Source organism: Lutra lutra, chromosome 9 (assembly GCF_902655055.1).
Source record: "Lutra lutra chromosome 9, mLutLut1.2, whole genome shotgun sequence".
NCBI classification, from domain to species: Eukaryota; Metazoa; Chordata; class Mammalia; order Carnivora; family Mustelidae; genus Lutra; species Lutra lutra.
Window position 1 is genome coordinate 50,894,028 of NC_062286.1, and position 22,389 is coordinate 50,916,416.

Genomic DNA, 22,389 nt, shown 5'->3' on the forward strand with positions numbered 1-22,389 from the left:
AAGTAATGGTCCATTGTGTGTGTGTGTTTATCACCATTTTTTCTTTTTTAAAGATTTATTTATTTTGAGAGAGAGAGAGCATGAGCAGGAAAAGGGGCAGAGGGAGCAGACTCCCTGTTGAGCAGGGAGCCCAACACGGGGCTTCATCCAGGAATGTGAGATCATGACATGAGCCAAAGGCAGACACTTAACCAACTGAGCCACCCAAGCACCCCTGTACCACCTCTTCTTTATTCATTCAACAATCAATGGACACTTGGGCTGTTTCCCTAATTTGGCTATTACAGATAATGCTGCTATAAATAGCAGGGTGCATATATCCATTTAAGTTAGTATTTCTGTATTCCTCAGGCAAATACCCACTAGTGTGATTGCTGGGTCATAGGATAGTTCTATTTTTCACTTTTTGATGAACCCCATACAGCCTTCCAGAGTGGCTGCACCAGTTGCATTCCCATCAAAAGTGCACAAGGGTTCCTCTTTCTCTACATCCTCATGAATACCTGTTGTTTCTTGCTGTTGATTTTAGCTATTCTGACAGGTGTGAGGTGATCTCTCATTGTAGTTTTGATTCGCATTTCCCTGATGATCAGTGATGTTAAGCATCTTTTGATGTGTCTGTTGGCCATCTGCATATCCTCTTTGGAAAAATGTCTGTTTGTGTCTTTGACCCACTTTTAATTGGATTACTCATTTTGGGGGGTTGAGTTTTATAATTTCTTTACATACTTTGGATACTAATTCTTTATCAGATATGTCATCTACAAATATCTTTTTCCATTCCGTAGTTTGCCTTTTAGTTTTGGTGATTGTTTCCTTCCCTGGGCAGAAGCTTTGTATTTTGATACAGTCCCAATAGTTTATTTTTTATTTTGTTTCCCTTGCCTCACGAGACATATATAGAAAGCAGATGGTATAGCTAATGTCAAAAAAATTACTTTACTGCCTATATTCCATTCTAGGATTTTTATGGTTTCATGTTTCACATTTAGGTCTTTAATCTATTTTTAATTCATTTTTGTATATGGTTTAAGAAAGTGTTCCAATTTCATTCTTTCGCATGTTACTGTCCAGTTTTACCAATACCATTTACTGAAGAGACTGTCTTTCTCCCATTGGATATTCTTTCCTGCTTTGCCAAAGTTTAACTGACAGTGTAACTGAGGCTTCATTTCTGGGTTTTCTATTCTGTTCCATTGATCTATGTGGTTATTTGTGTGCCAGTACCATACTGTTTCGACTACTCTAGCTTTGTAATATAACTTGAAGTCTGGAATTGTGATGTCTCCAGCTTTGTTTTTCTTTCTCAAGGTTGCTTTTTGGCTATCTGGAGTCTTTTGTGGTTCCACACAAATTTTAGAATTGCTTGTGTTAGCTCTGTGAAAACGCTACTGGCATTCTGTTAGGGACTGCATTAAATGTGCAATTTGCTTTGGGTAGTATAGACATTTTAACAGTATTTGTTCTTCCAATCCATGAGCATGGAATGTCTTTCCATTTCTTTGCATCATCTTCAATTTCAGAGTATAAGTCTTTCAACTCTTTGGTTAGGTTGATTCCTAGGTATCTTACTGTTTTTGGTGCAACTATAAATGAGACTGATTCCTTATTTTCTCTTTCTTCTGCTTCATTACTGGTGTATAGAAATGCAACAGATTTCTGTATGTTGATTTTGTATTCTGTGACTCTACTGAATTTATCAGTTCTAGCAGTTTTTTGGATTTCTGTATATAGTATCATGTCATCTGCATATACTGAAAGTTTGACTCCTTCCTTGCTGATTTGGATGCTTTTTATTTCTTTTAGTTGTCTGATTGCTGTGGCTAGGACTTCCAGTACTACACTGAATTAAAGTGGAGACAGTGGACATCCCTGTCATGTTCCTGCCCCAGAAGAAAAGCTCAGTTTTTCCCCACTTAGGATATTAGCTGTGCGTTTTTCACACATGGCCTTTAGTACGGTGAGGTATGCTCCCTCTAAACCTTCTGTTGAGGGTTTTTATTGTGAATGGATGTTGCACTTTATCAAATGCTTTCTCTGCATCTATTGAAAATGATCATATGGTTATTATCTTTTCATTTATTAATGTGATGTATCGCATTCATGTAAATATTGAACCATCCTTGCAACCCAGGAATAAAACCCCATTAAGTGTGTTTTTAAAATCATAGCCTTGGGGCACCTGTGTGGCTCAGTTGTTAAGCCTCTGCCTTCAGCTCAGGTCATGATCCCAGGGTCCTGGGATGGACCTTTTCTCCCTCTCCAGCTTCCCCTGCCTGTGTTCCCTCTCTGCCAAATAAATAAATAAAATCTTTAAAATCATGGCCTTGCATGCCATGAAATTTCTTCTAGTTCCTGGTTATAGGCTTAATAATTAATCTTATCATTTGGTAATATGAGCATTTTGATGGTTCTTTTTTCAGTAGCTTCACAGTGGGGAATTAGAAGCAGTTGTACCAGGCACTTTAACTAAGTTACAACTAGGTACTTGCTTGGTCCTCTTAAAGTTAACAACAAAAAAAGTCTGCCTAAGACTAGGGAAAATTTCTCATTTGTGTGCTATTTCTACACATATCAAGATGTCTATTGATAAATCATGAAAAAAAATTTTATCTAAACTGAAACAAGTCATCTCCTGTGGACCACCCTAAACGTTATGGCATCAATCAAAACCCCACACCACACCAACTCAGTATTCTTATATTAAAATCCCCACAGGAACTATTTACTGAATTCCTGCATGGGGTGCTATTCATTTTCTAAATCTGCAGTTCCCCTGTGGTGATCTCACAGGGGTGCTATGGGATATTTTAAGATTCCACGGAAACAACAGTGATAACTGGTACCCAGTATACACTGCACAAGCAACTGGCCCAAAGGAGTTCAAAGTTTCAGTATTAGATAGTGCCATATTCCTTTCAATGCTGTTGTATCTCTGCAAAACTGGATTTTTGATAGTTTCTGTAGTAAAAGCAGCAAATAACTATGGTTGTGTAAAATTTCATCTCAAGGTTTGAGAAGCTATACAGTGTTCTAACAGCTGCACATACTGCATTAGTAAGTAACTAGCTATTTAAGAACAAAGTAAAGTATTTTCTTTCAAAACCCAAAACTAAAAGGAAATACCTAATATTTTTGTTTGTTAGATCAAAACAGTAAGTATTTATGTCTTAATAACTTACAACGGCTTAAAAAAACACTTCTTATATTCATATGTGTTCTACATAATGATAAGAAAAAAAAAGTCACCAAAATACTAAGGGCACTGTGAACAGAAAAAACTTGGAAACCTTCATCTGAAATGAAGTCCACTAACCTAAACAATTATCCATACAATTTTCTTCATTAAATACTTATTAAATGATTATATATACATAACACATCTCACCAAATAACACTTCTTTGAACCAGAGACTGAGGCATGAAAAGCTCCATATTTCTCGCTAAAGGATTATGTCACTGAGCTTTCATAGGTCATTCTAGAATTAACCAGCCAATCCACAAATCAAATTTCAAAAAATAAAATTCTGAATAATTTATGCATAATACCTGAGTGTGAGCTCTCAATGGTGGTATCTGATCTGGAATCCAGAGATGGAGGAATTTGTTTCAATTGTGGAACATAGTACATCCTCGTACTACCAGGAGGCTTATATGGCAGCAGTGAAGGCTGGGCTAAAGACAGAAAGATCAGAAAAATTAATAAGAAAAGATTTATTAATTCACTGAATAATACTGAGTGCCTTTCATGTGCCAAGCAGTGTATAAGATTCTTGGGAAAGATCAGGATGCCTAGCTGGCTCAGTCGGAAGAGCATGTAACTCTTGATCTCAGGGTTGTGAGTCTGAGCTCCACATAGAGTGTAGAGATTATTTAAATAAATAAACTTTAAAAAAAAAAGAGTCTTAGGATATATCAGTGAACTAAAACAGAAAAATATCTCTGCCTTCAAGAAGAGCTAGCATTCTAGAGGAAGGAGGTATATGTTTTAACAAAGTAATAATTTGATCATCATAGAGGAGATTTTATATATATATACATATATAGTTTTGTCTCTGTGAAGTCAAGGGAAACAAAAAAGTCTATAGAGGAGGGGAAATTTTAAACAGAAAAAATAGGCAATAGCCTCCACTTCTATTTGGTCATTACTGTAGTCATTGTAGGAATATTGATTTATTAATTTTCTTTCTCTACCAGTGTATATAATGTTTGATAATGATGGTTAAATTCACCAGTTAGGTGAAAGGCTACAAAAAAAAATGAGTAATAACAAGTGGGCAGAATTACAATGGACCGAGAGCAAGAATGGCTGTCATGCAGAGCTGGAGAATTCCGAGACAGAGAAGTGGTTTTTCAAAATTCCTGACAAGTTTATGTTTGGATGCAATAGTTTTAAGGTTACTTTGGCCTGGTTGCCTATGGGGAAAGAAATGACTACATAGCAAATAATGGTTATTCTTAAGAAAGATAAAAAAAAGATTAGAGAAGGATAAAGAAGAAAATTCAACTATAAAATTTATTTCTTCAAAAACTTGGAAAATAGAACCAAATATATACATATATTATTCTGAATTTGGTCATTTACGTATTGAGCACAGTCAAGTGTTTAACATACTATTCTTTATAAGATAAAATGTTTTCATATAAAAAAAATCCCACAAGGGACGGCTGGGTGGCTCAGTCAATTAAGCTGCTGCCTTCAGCTCAGATCATGATCCCAGGATCCTGGAATCGAGTCCCGCACTGGGGGCATTCCTCGGCAGGGAGCCTGCTTCTCTCTCCGCCTCTACCTGCCACTCTGCCTGCTTGTGTGCTCTCTCTCTGACAAATAAATAAATAAAATCGAGCTTCCCTATGACCCTGCCATTGCACTACTGGGTATTTACCCCAAAGATACAGATGTAGTGAAAAGAAGGGCCATCTGTACCCCAATGTTCATAGCAGCAATGGCCACGGTCACCAAACTGTGGAAAGAACCAAGATGCCCTTCAATGGACAAATGGATAAGGAAGATGTGGTCCATATAACACTATGGAGTATCATGCCTCCATCAGAAAGGATGAATACCCAACTTTTGTAGCAACATGGATGGGACTGGAAGAGATTATGCTGAGTGAAATAAGTCAAGCAGAGAGAGTCAATTATCATATGGTTTCACTTATTTGTGGAGCATAACAAACAGCATGGAGGACATGGGGAGATGGAGAGGAGAAGGGAGTTGAAGGAAATTGGAAGGGGAGGTGAACCATGAGAGACTATGGACTCTGAAAAACAATCTGAGGGTTTTGAAGGGGCGGGGGGTGGGAGGTTGGGGCATCCAGGTGGTGGGTATTGGAGAGGGCAAGGATTGCATGGAGCACTGGGTCTGGTGCAAACATAATGAATACTGTTACGCTGAAAAAATTAAAATTTTTTTTAAAAACCCACAAAATTTTACTTTTAAGTACACAGTATTAAAAACACTATTTTATCAGTAAGCCAAATGACATTCATCCTTTAAAGGAATCCTTTCTCCTAGATCCTGTATGCCAAGGTGAAAACATAAATTATGGCCTCTATATAAATTGACGCATTTGATGTGAGTAGGGGTTTAAAACACACTTTGACAGTTGGACTTCCCCTCTTATGCTTCTGGCATCACCATGAGAACAATATAACCCAGGGCAGACATTGTTCCACTAGCTGGGGTTTCAGAACAAGGCTTGGCGTACAGACCTAAGCCATTTCTGTAGCCTGAAGCTAAACTCTGACTCACAAAACCCATGAGTGGAAAAAGCAAATGTTTGTTGTTACAAAGCACAGATGTGGGAGGTTGTTTCACAGTATCATTGTGGCACTAGGTAACTGACATACAAGGATATTCTTTGTGATATTTATTAAAATGTAGATTTTGGGGGTATTTTTTTTTCCACCATAAAAATGTGTAAGAATTATAACCATCTTAACATACAAGTGTACTTGTTTAAATTAAATTCAGTCAAAGTTATATGGTGAACCAAGAAATTTTTTTTATATATTTAGGCATACCCCATCTTTATCTACAGACCTTTTTGCATAAGGAGGAAAACTTAAATATTTTGAGAAGACTTGTGCAAACTATTAAATTCTTAAATTACTAACTTAAACTTAAGTTAGTAATTTAACTCTCATTTGAAGGAAGAATGGGAACTTAATTATTAATTTTCCTGCTATCGGTCTGAAAAAGAAAATAACATGCTCTATTTTGAATGTTATATAGTATAAATACCACTGAACTACCACTCTCACAGCACATGAACACTCTAAATGTAGACCTTAGGGTTGAGATCACCAGCTGTTCATCAAAATCTACTTCTTTATCCTCAAAATCACAGCTAAATGGTTTAGCCATTTCCTAGCTAGAAGAAAGTGATCTGAGCCACTTCCAGGCCTAGAACATGGGGTTCTCCATTCTTTTTTGAGTCCCTTCTAGTTGAATGTGATGGTGAATCCAAGGAAATTATGGATTCTGTGTTTTAAAGACAGCAGGGCCACAGTAACCTGGGTTCCTCGTCATTGATTTATAAGCAACAGACTGGTATTGTGCTGGTACTATTACATTTTTTCATCTATTTATTACAGTATATAACATTTAATATAATACAAAATGGCAATACTTCATCTGCCGGCCTGAAACCAGACATCCATAGTTTTTAAATTTTTATGAACTAATTCATTAAGTATCATGAGATAAAAATAAATCAAAGATGAGCAGCCTGAGTCCCACATAAGTTATCTCCACTAGTAATTAAGGCAAAAACATGCCACATTCCTTTCACAGCCATGTAAATAAAAGATGGATAAAATCATGTAGAATCCTAATGTTTAAAACTAAAATTGGGTTTTCTTTCCAGGAGTCCACAAACTGAGGGTTTTATCTTTTTAATTTAATTTAATTTTTTCAGTGTTCCAAGATTGATCGTTTACATACCACACCAAGTGCTCCCTGGAATATGTGCCCTCTTTAATACCCACCACCAGGCTTACCCAAGCCCTCAAAATCCTCAGTTTGTTTCTCAGAGTCCACAGTGTCTCATGCTTCATCTCCGCTCCAATTTACCCAAATTCACTCTTCCTTTCCTTCTCCTAATGTCCTCCTGAGGGTTTTAAAGAGGAGGGGGGTGGTGGGATGGGTTAGCCTGGTGGTGGGTGTTAAGGAGGGCATGTATTGCATGGAGCACTGGGTGTTATACACACACAATGAATCAAGGAACACTACATCAAAAACTAATGATAAGCCAAGATGTCCTTCAACAGGCAAATAGATAAAGAAGATATGTTCCATATACACAATGGAATATTATGCCTCCATCAAAAAGGATGAGTAATGGGGCGCCTGGGTGGCTCAGTGGGTTAAGCCGCTGCCTTCGGCTCAGGTCATGATCTCGGAGTCCTGGGATCGAGCCCCGCATCGGGCTCTCTGCTCGGCAGGGAGCCTGCTTCCTCCTCTCTCTCTGCCTGCCTCTCTGCCTGCTTGTGACCTCTCTGTCAAATAAATAAATAAAATCTTTAAAAAAAAAAAAAAAAAAAAAAAAAGGATGAGTACCTAACTTTTGTTTCAACATGGATGGGACTGGAAGAGATTATGCTGAGTGAAATAAGCAGAGAGAGTCAAGTATCATATGGGCTCACTTGTTGAGCATAAGGAGTAATACAGAGGACACTGGGAGAAGAAGGGAGTTGGGAGAAATCAGAGGGGGAGACGAACCATGAGAGACTGGACTCTGAGAAACAAACTGAGGGTTTTGGAAGGGAGGAGGAACGAGGGGGGTGGGGGGTTGGGTGAGCCTGGTGGTGGGTATAAGGAGGGCACTTACTGCATGGAGCACTGGGTATTGATGCATAAACAATGAATCTTGGAACACTGAAATAATAAAGTTTAAACAAAGACTAATGATGTATTGTATGGTGACTAATATCACATAATAAAAATAAATTAAAAATATAAATAAATAAATAAAATTGGATTTTTTGACTACTAAGACCCCCTCACAAATTTCTGAGATCATTTCATATAGAAGTTGGTAATATGACCTAAAATGTAATCACATTCTCTTACCATCTGTGCCATGAGGATGAGTAATCTGTTGGCCTGAAGATGATGAAACAAATTTGACAGGAACTTTGCCCACCTTTGGGGTACTGGGCTCTGGAATTTCAAGTCCACGATCATCACCATTAATAAAAATCTCAGATGAGAACATGGTTTTTCCTGGACTTTCTGTTGTTATCTGAGTGACAGCATCAGATGACAATTTTCCAGGAAAGGCAGAAAATGGGGTCTTAATCTCCTCTGATGGTCTGAACAAAAAGGAGAAAAGACACAGAAGGTAATATCCGTGGCTTACCAAATACTGTACTCTCTTTCCAAAGGCAGATTCAAGGAACATTATGTGGAGATACATCAACCTCAAATGGCTAAGTTATTTCAGCAGTACCCTTTGCTATCTTAAATACTTATAATGAAATCATGCATGAGTTTACTTTATTCATTTAAATATCTATTTTAAATTTCAACTTAGAATGCTATTGTACAATTTAGCTGAGGAAATGGTACTTTCCAGTTGAAGTAAAAATATAATCATTTTTTAAAAATTACTAGACATCTACAATAAATTAAGGGACTGTGCTAAATGCATAGAGTGTACAAAAATAAATAAAGACTTGCCTCAAGAAGCTTATTGTCAGTGGGGGAACCAGAGGTTTTTAAGATTGTAATTATGTACTAATATTTTAGAGAATTAATACTAAAACAGAATAAATAAATGATTTTTAAAAAATAAGAATACAAATCTTCTTTACAGAAGAATTCCCAAAAAATATATGCAGATACCTCCTCATCCAAGGAGGTGAAGATTAATCTTTCCCTTCTTCCTTGAGTATGGGCTGGACTTATTAAGTGGATTCCAAAGAACAGAGTAATAAAAAGTGATAAATAGTAACTTTACAGTAGAGAAACCTAACAAACACCATATTATTCAAGTCATCACCAATGTTGTTGTGTGGATGTCACATACTCTCTGCTGGGATGTGAAAACATGGGTACCCTTTTATGGTATTCTTTTCGAAACCCATAATTCCATCTAATCACGCAAAAAAACAATCTAAACTCAGATTGACCAATATTCCTCAAAACTGTCAAAATCATGAAAAATAAGGAAGGAATGAGGAACTGCCATTGACAAGAGGAGACTAAAGATATACAATAGCTAACCAAAGGGAATGTGATATGCACTGGGTCCTGGAACAACAACAAAAAAAGTTATTGATGGAAAAAATGTGAAACGTAAATAAAATGGAGTGTAGTTAATAGTAATGTACAAAGTTGGCTTCTTAATTTTGACAAATGTACATTATAGTAATGTAAGATTTTAATATGAAAAGCTGGGAGAGAGGTATAGAGAACTCTATTATGTTTGTATCTTTTCTGTGGTCTAAAATTATTCAAAAATAAGAAGTTATTGAGGTACCTGACTGGCTCAGTCAGTTAAGTGTCTGACTCTTGATTTCAGCTCAGGTCATGATCTCAGAGTCATGGGATTGAGCCCTGCACTCTGTGGAGAGTCTGCTTAGGAGTCTCTCTCTTTCTCCCTCTCCCTCTGCCCCTTCCCCTGCTCACACAGATACTCATCTCTCTCTCAAATTAATAAATATTTTTTGAAAATAAGAAATAAAAAGTTATTCTTTTAAAAACAGAGCAATATTGTATTATTTTGGAGTAATAGTTATATCACAAAAGAGAAGAACTTCTGGGGCACCTGGGTGGCTCAGTGGGTTAAGCTCTGCCTTTGGCTCAGGTCATGGTCTCAGGGTCCTGGGATCAAGCCCCACATGCTTTCCCCCTCTTTCTCTGCCTGCCTCTGTGCTTACCTGTGATCTCTCTATCAAATAAATAAATAAAATCTTAAGGAAAAAAAAAAGAGAAGACCTTCTGAATTTCTACCTTCTGCCTTCACTAATTGAAAAGGACAATTAGGAGAAAAGAAAATAATAGGCCAATCTCCTTTATGGATATGAAAGCAAGAATCCTAAACCAAATCCAAACAAAATAATAAACAAAATCCAAAACTAAATGGATGTACGTGAATTCCTACCAAGATGGTTTACTCCTGGAATGCAAGGTGAGTTAACACTCAAGAATCAATCAATATGATTCATCACATCAATAAAATAAATGAGAAAATGCATATGACCATATAAATATAGTCAAATAAAGCATGTGATAAAACTCAGTAATTATGTAAATAAAAACTCATAGCAAAGGGAAACCACAAAAAACTTTAGAGCAACCATCCTATTTATACTGAAATGCAGAAAATGTTCACTGTGAGATTAGGAATAAAATAAGGATGCCAATTCTTACCATTTCTGTTCAACTTCAGTAAAGGTCTTAAAAGGCATTAACAGTAAGTCAGAAAAAAGAAATGAGAGACAGAAGGATAACAAAGGAAGAAATAATATTGTCATTGTTCATATTTGACATAATTAGGTACACAGAAAGTCCAAAACAATCTAAACATAACTCATTAGAATATAAATAAGTTTTTAGGAAAGTTGACAGGAGATAAAATTTTTTAAAAATCTATTACTTTTCAGAAAAACAATCTAAGGGTTTTGAAGGGGCAGAGGGTGGGAGGTTGGTGGAGCCAGGTGGTGGGTATTAAGGAGGGCATGTATTGCATGGAGCACTAGGTGTGGTGCAAAAACAATGAATTCTGTTAAGCTGAAAAGAAATTAAAAAAAATTACTACTTTTTTTTGTATCAGAAAAGTTATGGAAGCATCAGGAAACAGTATTATCTAATAAGCTAGAGAGGGGCATTTTGGAGATTATGGGCAGGGACAGAGTGTAGGCAGACATACTCCACTGGGAAAGAGAAATCACTCCTGGGCTGGCATGATGAGGTGAAATCTAGCAGAATGCCAGCCAATTTTCCCCACAGGACATTTTATTAGTATCAGGATGGTATGGGAGAACGGAAAGCTAAATCAGAAAAGTGGAGTGAAATCTCCTTCATAGTCATGGCACCAATAACAAACCAAGTCCCACTAGACAGAGGGGCCTGTAACAAACATCAGGTCTCCTCCTCAAGACATTTGCCAGATTCTGAACCTCAATAAGGCAGGAAGCTAAATAATTATTGCCTGAGGGAGAACACTTTCAAACCTTAGGACATATTCCAGACTGACAATAAAAAACCCAGAAATGCCATCCCCAACAAGGGGGCTGAGCCGGAAAAGTAAAATCATCTCAATGTTTGAGTTCTTATGAGACAAATGTCTATTAAAGAAAGTGTAACTACAACAAAGGTATAGCCGGACTCCCCTTACATTTGCCATATTCTGAAGCTGCAAGAGCTGAGAGCTGAAAGAGCTGAACTCAAACACCTGAGAGACGAAACTGAACATCTTGCTGTATTTACTTACTGAAGAGTCAAAGATCTGTTAGGCTTAAAGAAAAAATCCAGGGAGGCCACAGATCAGGAAAAATCAAAAGTATAATGAGTTGGGATGCCTGGGTGGCTCAGTTGTTAAGCCTCTGCCTTCAGCTCAGGTCATGATCCCAGGGTCCTGGGATCGAGCCCCCCATCGGGCTCACTGCTCAGCAGGAGCCTGCTTCTCCCTCACCCTCTGCCTGTTGCTCCCCCTACTTGTACTCTCACTTTCTCTCTCTGTCAAATAAATAAATCTTTAAAAAAAAAAAAGAAAAAAAGTATAATGAGTCACTGCACTGCACCCCAGTGCTGACCCAGGAAAATTCCTGACATGACTAAAGTGATCAGCCATTATATACGATCGGAGGAATAGGCAAATCCTCTGGCTGGAAAGTAACAGCATCCTCAGTCCCTATGATTTTTCAAATTCACAACATTCATTACATAATCAAAAATTACAAAATTTATCAAGCAGAAAAAAGTGACTAAAAACTGAGAGAAAAAACAAAAACTGCTTTACAGAGGATTCAAGATATTGGAATTAGTGCAGAAAGAAGGACTTTAAAATGAGTGTGAATGTATTAAAAGATCAAATTATGGGGGATAATAGATAAAAATACAGGGATTCTCAAAAAAAATTAGAATCTACCTTTTAGAATCAAATACAGAAAAATTTTAAAAAAATAACAGAACACGTTCCCAGCAGACCTTAGGAAATACTAAAAACTTTCTAGAATCAAATAAAACAATCCAACACGGTACAGAACTACAGGAAAGAATGAAGGCACTTACGTCTGTGTGTGTGTGTGTGTGTGTGCGTGTGTAACATATACAAGTACGTATTCATATACACTCATACAGATGCACCTTTTTATATATACTTGTATGTTCTATATTTCACATGAAAGAAAATAAGCAATAACGTCTTGTGGTGATTTATAAAAATGTAGAAAATAAACACATGAACAAAAGCAGGAGCAGGCAAATGGAGCTAAACTGTTATAAGCGTCTTAATTGTTCGGGGCACTGGGTGGCTCAGTCAGTTGAGCAACCAACTCTTGATTTCAGCTCAGGTATGATCTCAGAGCTGCAAGAATGAGCCCTGCATGGGCTCTGTACTGAGCGAGGAGCCTGCTTAAGATTCTGTCTCTCTCTCTCCCTCTCCCTCTGCCCTTCCCCACTCCCACACAGGCACTCTCTCTTCCTCTTTAAAAAAAAAAAAAAAAAAAGACTCTTCAAAAATTTATTTATTTATTTATTTATTTGAGAGAGAAAGAGAAAGAGAAGCAGACTCCCTACTGAGCTCTGGAACCTTGATGTGAGGCTCAATCCCAGGACCTTGGTATCATGACCTGAGCTGAGGGTAGATGCTTAAACAACTGAGCCACCTAGGCACTCCCAAAAAGAGTCCTCATTGTTCATAAAGTAGAAAGAATACTAATTTTAAATGAATTATAAAGTTAAGTATCATCGTTAGAATATTCACTAAAAGAATAATAGAAAAAAGTACAATAAAAAATGCAACAGGGGCACCTCTTCCCCACTCATGTGCTCTATTATCTCTGTCTCTCTCTCAAATAAATAAATAAATCTTTTTAAAAATCCAACAAAGGAGAGAACATGAAATAAAAATAATTGAAATAATAAAGGACAGGAAAAACAAACAGAAATAAACAGCAAAACGGCAAACCTTAACACAATCATTTCAATGACTATATTGAACATAAATGACCTAAATATCCCAATTAAAATACAAATATTGACAAGATAAAAATAAACAAAACCAAACTATATGCTATTCACGAGATACACTTTAGCATAAGGTGACAGATATACTGAAAGTAAAAGGACAGAAAAAGATATACTAAGGAAATCCTAATAAAAAATAAGCATTCTTTTTCTCCTCCTCCTGCCTATTTTCCCCATCCTTTTATCTTTTCTTTCCTGAATGAAAAGTGGAGTGAAATCTTCATAGTCATGGCACCAATAACAAACCAAGTCCCACTAGACAGAGTGGAGAGAATAAATTAGGCACCTATGTGGGGTAAGGCAACAAGTACCCCAGAGTAAGGTAACAGAGCCTCATTAGTGTGAGAGGTAAAAGAGTAAGACAAAACAACAACAAAAAAAACAAGTAAAAGAGCAGCCTAATACAAGGTATCATAATCTAATCAGGGCAAGGAGAGAATCTGGAGGTGTGGCCTGATATAAAATATCAGAGCCTTATAAGGATGGGAAAGGTTTCCATGGAAAGGCAGGTCCAGCTTGGCATGTGGACTGATCCCAAGCAGAATGAGGAAGGTGTCTCTTGAGTGGGGCACCCACTCTAGAGACACAGGGAACCTGAATGTTCACAGCAGTTATATTACTAATAGTAAAAAAACTGGCAACAACGCAAATGTCCTTTACAGGATAAACTGTGATATATTCATACATTAGAATATTACTTAGCAATAAAAAAAATAACTATTGATACATATAATAATTCAGATGAATCTCCAGGTCATTAGGCTGAGTAAAAAGAGTTAATCCCAAAGGTTACATGCTATATGATTCCACTTATAGAACATTCTCAAAATGACAAAATCATACTTAGAAAAACATATCACTGTTTTCCAAGGGTTAAAGAAGGCAGGGTCAGAGAGAAGGAGTGTGATTATAAAGGGACAGGTACAAGGAATTCCTTTGTGATAAAAGAACACCTCTGTATCTTGATTATGGTAGTATTTACATATATCTATGTGATTAAATTTCATATAATTATACACATATATTTTTTAAAAAACCAATTGCATGCAAAAACTGGTGATATCTCATGAAGGTCTATAGTCTAGTTATCTGTATTGTATCATGTAAATTTCCTGGTTTTGATAATGTACTAAAGTTACATAAGATATTATGTAAGAGAAGTTGAGTGATGGGAACATGGGACTCTCTAAACTATTTTTGTAATCTCTTGTGAGTCTATATATTTTTAAAGTAAAAAGTGAAGAAAAAACGTAATAGACCCATGAATGAAATGAGAAAGCATGATTCTGTATGGATATAATAAACCAAAACCTGCAAAGGTATAAGATATTTACATAATTTCAAAATACTTCCCACAAAATATGTAATTACAAAGGGAAAAAGAGTAACTTTCCAGTGAAGGAACTTAGCAGCCATAACCTGAAGTAATTAATGTCATAACAGTCAGCAGTGGGATAAACGAAAATTGTGCAACATCTGATAACTATGATGAGAATTCAATGTGACCTCTGTGATAGTCCTAACCCAAACCTAATCATGATAAACATCAGAGAAACCCAAATTGAGAAAAATTCTACAAAGTAAATGATCTGTTATCTTCAGAAGGTCAAGAAAGTCAAAGAAAGACTAAAGAAATGTTCCAGACCAAAGGAAATTAGAGTCCTAACAACTAAATGCAACATGTGATTTTTTTTTTTTTTAAAGATTTCATTTATTTATTTGACAGACAGAGATCACAGGCAGGCAGAGAGGCAGGCAGAGAGAGGAAGGGAAGCAGGCTTCCCACTGAGCAGAGAGCCCGATGTGGGGCTCGATCCCAGGACCCCGAGATCACGACCCGAGCCGAAGGCAGAGGCTTTAACCCGCTGAGCCACCCAGGCGCCCCGCAACATGTGATTTTTAACTGCCTCCTTTTATTATAAAAATCCTTACTAGAACAACCAGAAAACCTGAATAGTGTCTGTAATGGAGCACTGATATTGATTTCCTGATTTTCATGACTTTATTGGGGTTATGTAGGAATACGTTCTTTTTACAGGAAATGATACTGTGATGGGGCAGTATGTCAACAACTTACTCCCAAATGGTTAAGGAAAACAAAGGAGATATTAACATAATATTCTCAAATGCTGATTAAACAAGCAGACAAAAATTTAGTAAAAATGAAGATTTCAACATAACACTTGATCAACTGGACTAAATTGATATGTATAGATATTACATTCAGGAACTGCAGAATACATACTCCCTTCAACTGTGCATTGATCAAAATAAAAATACACTGTAAAATGAAGCAATTCTAAGAAATTTAAATATTTTGATATCGTTTAGAATATAATCTCAATGACCATAATAGAATTAACTTGAAATAAATAATAATTAGAAAGTTCTCATATAATTGGAAATTAAGAAACACATCTCTACATAGCCCATGGAACAAGAACAACAAATTGTAACAGAAATGAGAAAATATTAAGAGCAAAGATGGTGATGAGAAACTACATAAAAATCTGTTTATATCAAAAAAGGCTAAATATTAATGAATATGAAAAAAAATTAAGTACTTATTTTCAGAAATGTAGAAAAAGACCATCAAGTTAAAACCCAAAACAGAAGGAAAAAAAATAAATATATAAGCAGAAACCTTAAAAACAGAAAACACACCCTAGCGGGTCAACAAAACCCAAATGACTTAACCCCTAGAAAAATCAATCAAGTTAAAAAAGAGGAAAACAACAATCACTGATATCAGACATAAAAAAGCTAATTTCACTAAAGATTCAGAAACTGGAAGGATAAGAAGATATGAAAATAACTCATGTCAACAAATTCTGACAAGTTAGAATAGAAAAAAAAATTATTGAAAAACACTTTCAAAGCTGACATCAGAAAAAAAAGAAAATCTGCACAGTTATCTATTAGATTGAATCTGTACTAAAAACTCGAGGCCACAAAGGCTTCACTGGTGAATTCTGCCAAATACCTAAGAAAGAGAGAATATCAATCTTACACAAACTCTTTGGAGTATCCTAATATATTTCTGAGGTCAGCCTAATGCTCATACCAAAACCAGACAAAGATATTACAAAAAAAGAAAATTATAGGTGAATATCCCCCATGAACATAGATGTAAAAATCCTAAATAAAATACTGGGTAAATTGTGTCTAGCAACAAAGGATAATACATAAATTAAGATGATTAGGGTAATCTCTACAACTGTAATAAAGTCTGATTCCATTTTTGATGTTTCACTAATGACTTCTTTTTAAGCATTGCCTTTGGCCCTACATCTGGACAGGCTGGTAAGAAAGTCTGAATGTGAGTACCTCCTTCTTTGGCACCAAAAAAAATTTTAACTTCCCATACATAGAACCCTTTTCCTAGTTCTACTTCCAAGCCACTATAAGCCCAGTCCACTCACTCTGCTTTGCCAAAGCTAGCCAGGACCTATTTGTATTCATCTAGCTCACCCTAAAAGTTCCTGTGTGAGTAATAAACTTCCTCTCAAATTCTCATAGTATGAGAAATGTCATAGCTGACATATCTGAACCAAATTTGGGGTAAGAATCATTCCATTTCTTTATTAAAAATAAAGAATGTATATAAAAGGCCAATAAGAAGAATAAGGCAAATAATAAAAGATGCAGGGTAAATTAAAAAAAAAAAAGGATGGCAGGAAAGAACGGACAAAATCCATATGACACAAATAGAAAGCAAAATGTGATATGGTAGATTTAAATTAGATAATACCTATCTAACACAAACTCTTTCAGACAATAATGAAAGAATGACTATTTCCCAGTTCTTCTTTGAAGCCACCATAACTGATATCAGGACACTTCAAAAAGATTATAGACCAATATTAGCAAACTATATTCAGTAATAAATGTAAAAAAAAGACAATATGTCATAAGCAAGTCAAGTTTATCCCAATAACACAAGATAAATTTAACATTCAAAATCTAACCAGTGTAATTTACCACACTGATTAAAAAAAAAAAAAGAAAATACATATAATACATATGATTACCTCAACAAAGCAGGAAAAGCATTTGACAAAATTCAATACCCACTCATGATAAAAACTCACAGTAGACAATAAAAGAGAACATCTCTAATCTGATAAAGGGCATATATTAGGGGTGCCCAGGTGGCGGCAGTCGAAACTCTTGGTTTTGCTTCAGGTTGTGATCTCTTGGTAGTGAGATGGACCCCACTCTGGGCTCTGCGCTCCTCTTAGGACTCTCTCCCCCTTTTTCCTCTGCCCCTCCTCCATTGTCTCTCTCAAATAAGTAAATAAGTCTTTTTTCAAAATCTACAGGTACTATCACACTTGAGAAAAATTCCCCCCGCTCCCAAAACAGAGAATAAGGCAAGATGTCTACTCTTACTACTTCTACTTAATATTATATTGAATGTCCTTGACAGTGCATTAGGCAAGAAAAAGAAATAAACCCATGAAGATTAAAAAGGAAGTAAAATTGCTCTGCTTGTTCCCTGACAATAAGATTGTCTACTAAAAATAAATACCATACTTGCAGATCTCATTAAGTTTAGATAAGACACTCCCTAAATCTTAGCAGAGTTACAGAATATAAAATAGAGGACAGCAGGTATGCCTCAACTTAACCACTGGAAATATTAGCTTACTTAAATTCTCTGTGGTCTTAGTATCCATTGCCCTCAATTACCCCATAGGAAGCTCTGATCCAACAAGTAAAAAATAAAAGTGAAAAGTAACTTGTTGACGTATATAAATTGGCTTGACAAGAGTATTTCTATATACAAGCAACAAATAACTAGAAAATATAAGTTCTGAAACACCATATACAATAGTATTAAAAAACACAAGTATTTAGGATTAAATTTAACAAAAGATGTGCAAGATCTACACACTGGAAATTACTTATTACTGAGAGACAGTAATAAGAGGGAAAAACTGTTCATGTGTGGGACTCAATATTCTTAAGATATCAATCATTCATAAAATGATCTATAGATTCAATTCAATACTAAACAAAATCGCAAGAAGCTTTAATGTACAAATTAGGAAGCTTATTCTAAAATTTATACTGAAATGCAAAGGACTTATAATAGCAAAAGTAACAATGAAAATAAAAACAAGGTTGGAGGAGGACATAACCTGATTTCAAGACTTAATATCAAGCTATAGTAATCAAGAAATCATGGTTTTAAGAAAAAGACATCATGGTATTACTATAAAAATAGATACATTAAAGGAATAGAGTAAAATTATTTTTACCCACACATAACAGGCCAACTGACTTCTGACAAAGGTATTAACTAAATTAAAAAAGGAAATAAAATTTCAAAAATGGTACTGGAATATCTAAGAAAATGATTCTCAATAACACAAATTAAAGAAGGAAAACTTTCCTCTTCCAACAGAGGAGGTTTGGTTCCCTCTGTACTAAGCCACCTACAACTGACACAAAGTACACAGGAGAGAGGAGTAAATTAAGCTCCTACTTTCTGTCCTGAGAGTCAGGAAAGGGGAGCTTAAAGAAAAACTGTAAAGAGAAAAGCAACTCCTTAACGTATGTTATAAACTCCTGGGCCTATCCCTGAGCCATTTGTGTGTGTGGATCTGAACCTAAACAGCATACCTATACTTTGAGCACAGAAGTATGAGATAGACTATATAGTCCAAGTCTCAGACTGGACACAGGTCAGATCTGAAGAGCAGTGCAAAAACTTTGAAAACTGAACTCACATGGAACTATAACCCACGAAGGCAGGTAAGAATTTGTAATATGAATGTGAATGTGTTGATTGCCCAGTTAAACAAAAATATCAAAATTTTCTATAGGATTTAAATGAGACTAGTTATCTCAAAATATTACAAAATACAAACAACTACTCAGCATATGAAGAACCAGAAAAATCTCAACTCACATGGGAAAAGAAAATCAACAGACACCAATGCTAGGATGAAAGAAATGTTAGAACTATCTGACAAAAACTTTAAAGAAGCTATTATAAAAGTAAGTAAGGGTGGATACCCTTGAAACAAATGGAAAGACAGGTCTCAGAACATATAGAGAAAGAGAAGATCTAGAGAAGAAATGGAAGAAGTTTTAAAACTAAAAAATGATATAACTGAAATAAAATACTCACTGGATGAGCTCAACAGCAGAATGGAAATGTTGGGGGAAAGACTTAGGGAACTACAAGACAGATCAATAGAAATTATTTATGCTGAACAACAGAGGATAAAAAAGATTGGGAAAAAAAATCAACAGAACTTCAGGGACTTACAAGATAATACCAAAAGGTTTAACATTTGTGTCTTTGGAGATATAGAAAGAGAAGGATGTGGTAAGAAAAAATATTTGAAGAAATAAGGGCTAAAACTCCCTAAATATGATGAAAACTATAAACCCTTAGAAGCTCAGCAAACTCCAAACATGATGCACCAAAGAAATCCATGCCTAGAAACATCATAACCAACTGACTCAAAACAAAACAAACAAAAAAAGCAATCTGGGAAAAATGATACATTGTTTTAGCTTATATGGGAATAATGATTCCACAACTGTAGATTTCTCATCAGAAACCATGAAATTTAGACAGAAGTAGACTATTTTTAAAGTACTAAAAGAAAAGGACTGTCAACCTAATTGCATGAGCCATAAAATAATGAGTAAACTTGGACTTCACTGAAATTTAAAAAAAACGTTGTTCTGTGAAAGACCCACTGAGTAGATGAAAAGATAAGTCACATACTAGAAGAAGATATTTGCCAATAACATATCCACCAAAGATCTTATATCCAAAACACATTATCCAAAACTCTCAGAACTCAACAGTAAGAAAATAAAACCCTATTAAAAAATCATTTCACCAAAGAGGATGGTAAAAAAGTCACATGAAGTGAGGAAAATCCATTAGGGAAATACAAATGAAAAACATGTTGAACTATCACTGTACACATATAAAAATGTCTAAAATATGTGGACAAAACCACATACTGGCAAAGATGTAGAGTAACTGGAACACGTATCAATGCTAGTGGAAATGCAAAAATAAACAGTTCTTGCAAGGTTAAATACACACATACACCACATGACTTAGCAATCCCATTCCTGAGTATTTACCCTATAGAAACAAAAACTAGCACACAAAGGTTTATTGCTCTAACTGTAATCACCCCGAAGTGTAATCACTCCAAAGAGTGAATGCATGGATAAACAGACTATGGTAATCTATACAACAGAATTGTAATATAAAGGAGTAATAAAAATATCACTGCTTTCAATAAAGCCATAAAAAGCAAAAAATCTGCTTCACAAAAAGGAGGGATAAATCTTAAATGTGCTTTACAAAGTAAAAGAAATTAAACCTAAAGGCTGTTACATATTTTATTATTTCATTTATATGACACTATAGAAGGCAAAACCAGAGGAAAGAACAAACCAGGAATTACCAGGTGTCAAGGGAGGAATTTATCTATAAATAGAAGGCATGTAGAAATTTGGAGACTGATGGAAAAACATTGTATGGAACTGTGATGGTGGATTTATCATAATTGATAGAGTCGTACACCACAAAATGTAAGTTTTAAACTATGTAAATTTTTAAAAATGAACCATGATGTAAGAACAAAGATAAAATGCAGGATGTGACAAATGATAATAACTGTATTATAAATGGATCACACTGAAGAGTATAGGAAAAAAAAAAAAAAAAAGAACATGACCTAAGAAACGTCAGAAATGTTTTGACTAGATGATATAATGCATCTAATCACCTCAGTGACTAAATGTTTTTTTACCAGAGTATGGGTTAGGAATTCTGAAACTATCTAATTAAATACAAGGGTAAATATATTGTTGATAATGAGAGCCAGGTGTATCACCACTGAAGAAATAAGTTAAAAATAAGGGTAAGAGGCTTGAATCAACTCTGTGGTTCTAGATCAGTTGAGGGTATCAATACTGACTAGTGGTTTAAAAAATACTTAAAGGGGCGCCAGGGTGGCTCAGTGGGTTAAAGTCTCTGCCTTCCGCTCAGGTCATGATCTCAGGGTCCTGGGATCGAGCCCCGCATCGGGCTCTCTGCTCAGCAGGGAGCCTGCTTCCCCGCGCCCCCTGCCTGCCTCTCTGCCTACTTGTAATCTCCATCTGTCAAATAAATAAAATCTTTTTTTTAAAGATTTTATTTATTTATTTGACAGACGGAGATCACAAGCAGGCAAAGAGGCAGGCAGAGAGAGAGAGAGGAAGGGAAGCAGGCTGCCCGCTGAGCAGAGAGCCCAATGCGGGGCTCGATCCCAGGAGTCTGGGATCATGACCTGAGCCGAAGGCAGAGGTTTTAACCCACTGAGCCACCCAGGTGCCCTAAAATCTTTTTTAAATAAATAAATAAATAAATAAATAATACTTTATATATATAAAGATAAACACAAACACATACACATATACTGACAGAGATGGGAATAAGTAGAGAAGTAGGTATATGTATGAATTAATATATATACATATAATTCTTAGCTTGATTAACTGCTAGAAGCAGTGACATCCTAGTAACAATGAGCCAATCTGGTGTTATATCTTTATTTCTAAATACTATTCTCCACTGGTCAATATAGGGTACCAAAGTCCCTTACTATTATTGTATTGTTATCTATTTCTCCTTTCAGATATGTTTAGTAATTGCTTAATCCACTTAGATACTCCAATGTTGGGTGTACAATTGTTATATAATCTTGATGAACTGTCCCCTTCATTATTACATAATGGCCCTCCTTGTCTCTTGTTACTGCTTTTGGTTTAATGTCTATTTTGCCCAATATAAGTATAAATATAGCTACTCCTGCTCTCTTTTGGTCACCACCTGCATGGAGTATATTCTTCCATTTCTTCACTTTAAACCTGTGTGTCTTTAAGCTAATGAGTCTCTTGTAGGCAGCATATAGTTGGGTCGTGTTGTTGTTGTTGTTTTTCCCCTAATTCATCCGGTTACTCTATGTCTTTTAATTGGAGAATTCAATCCATGCATAGAGTAATTATTGATAGGTAAAGACTAATTAATGCCATCTCATTATTTGTTTTCTGGCTGATTTGCAGTTTCCTTGTTCATTTCTTCCTCTCTTGCTGCTGCCTTTTGTGAATTGTTGATTTTTCAAAAGATTATGCTCTGATTCCGTTCAGATTTCTCATGAATC

General features: G+C 35.7%; 1 protein-coding gene across 1 annotated transcript in view; it reads right to left on the reverse strand.

The window, feature by feature from the left end:
- Window positions 1-22,389, reverse strand: part of ALMS1 (ALMS1 centrosome and basal body associated protein) — a 213,802-nt gene that overhangs the window by 74,024 nt on the left and 117,389 nt on the right. Inside the window, exons 12-13 of the mRNA XM_047744572.1 lie at window positions 8,078-8,319; window positions 3,550-3,675 (exon numbers count right to left, since the gene is read on the reverse strand). Of these exons, the coding sequence (XP_047600528.1) occupies window positions 3,550-3,675; window positions 8,078-8,319 (368 nt within the window). The remainder of the gene's footprint in view (window positions 1-3,549; window positions 3,676-8,077; window positions 8,320-22,389) is intronic.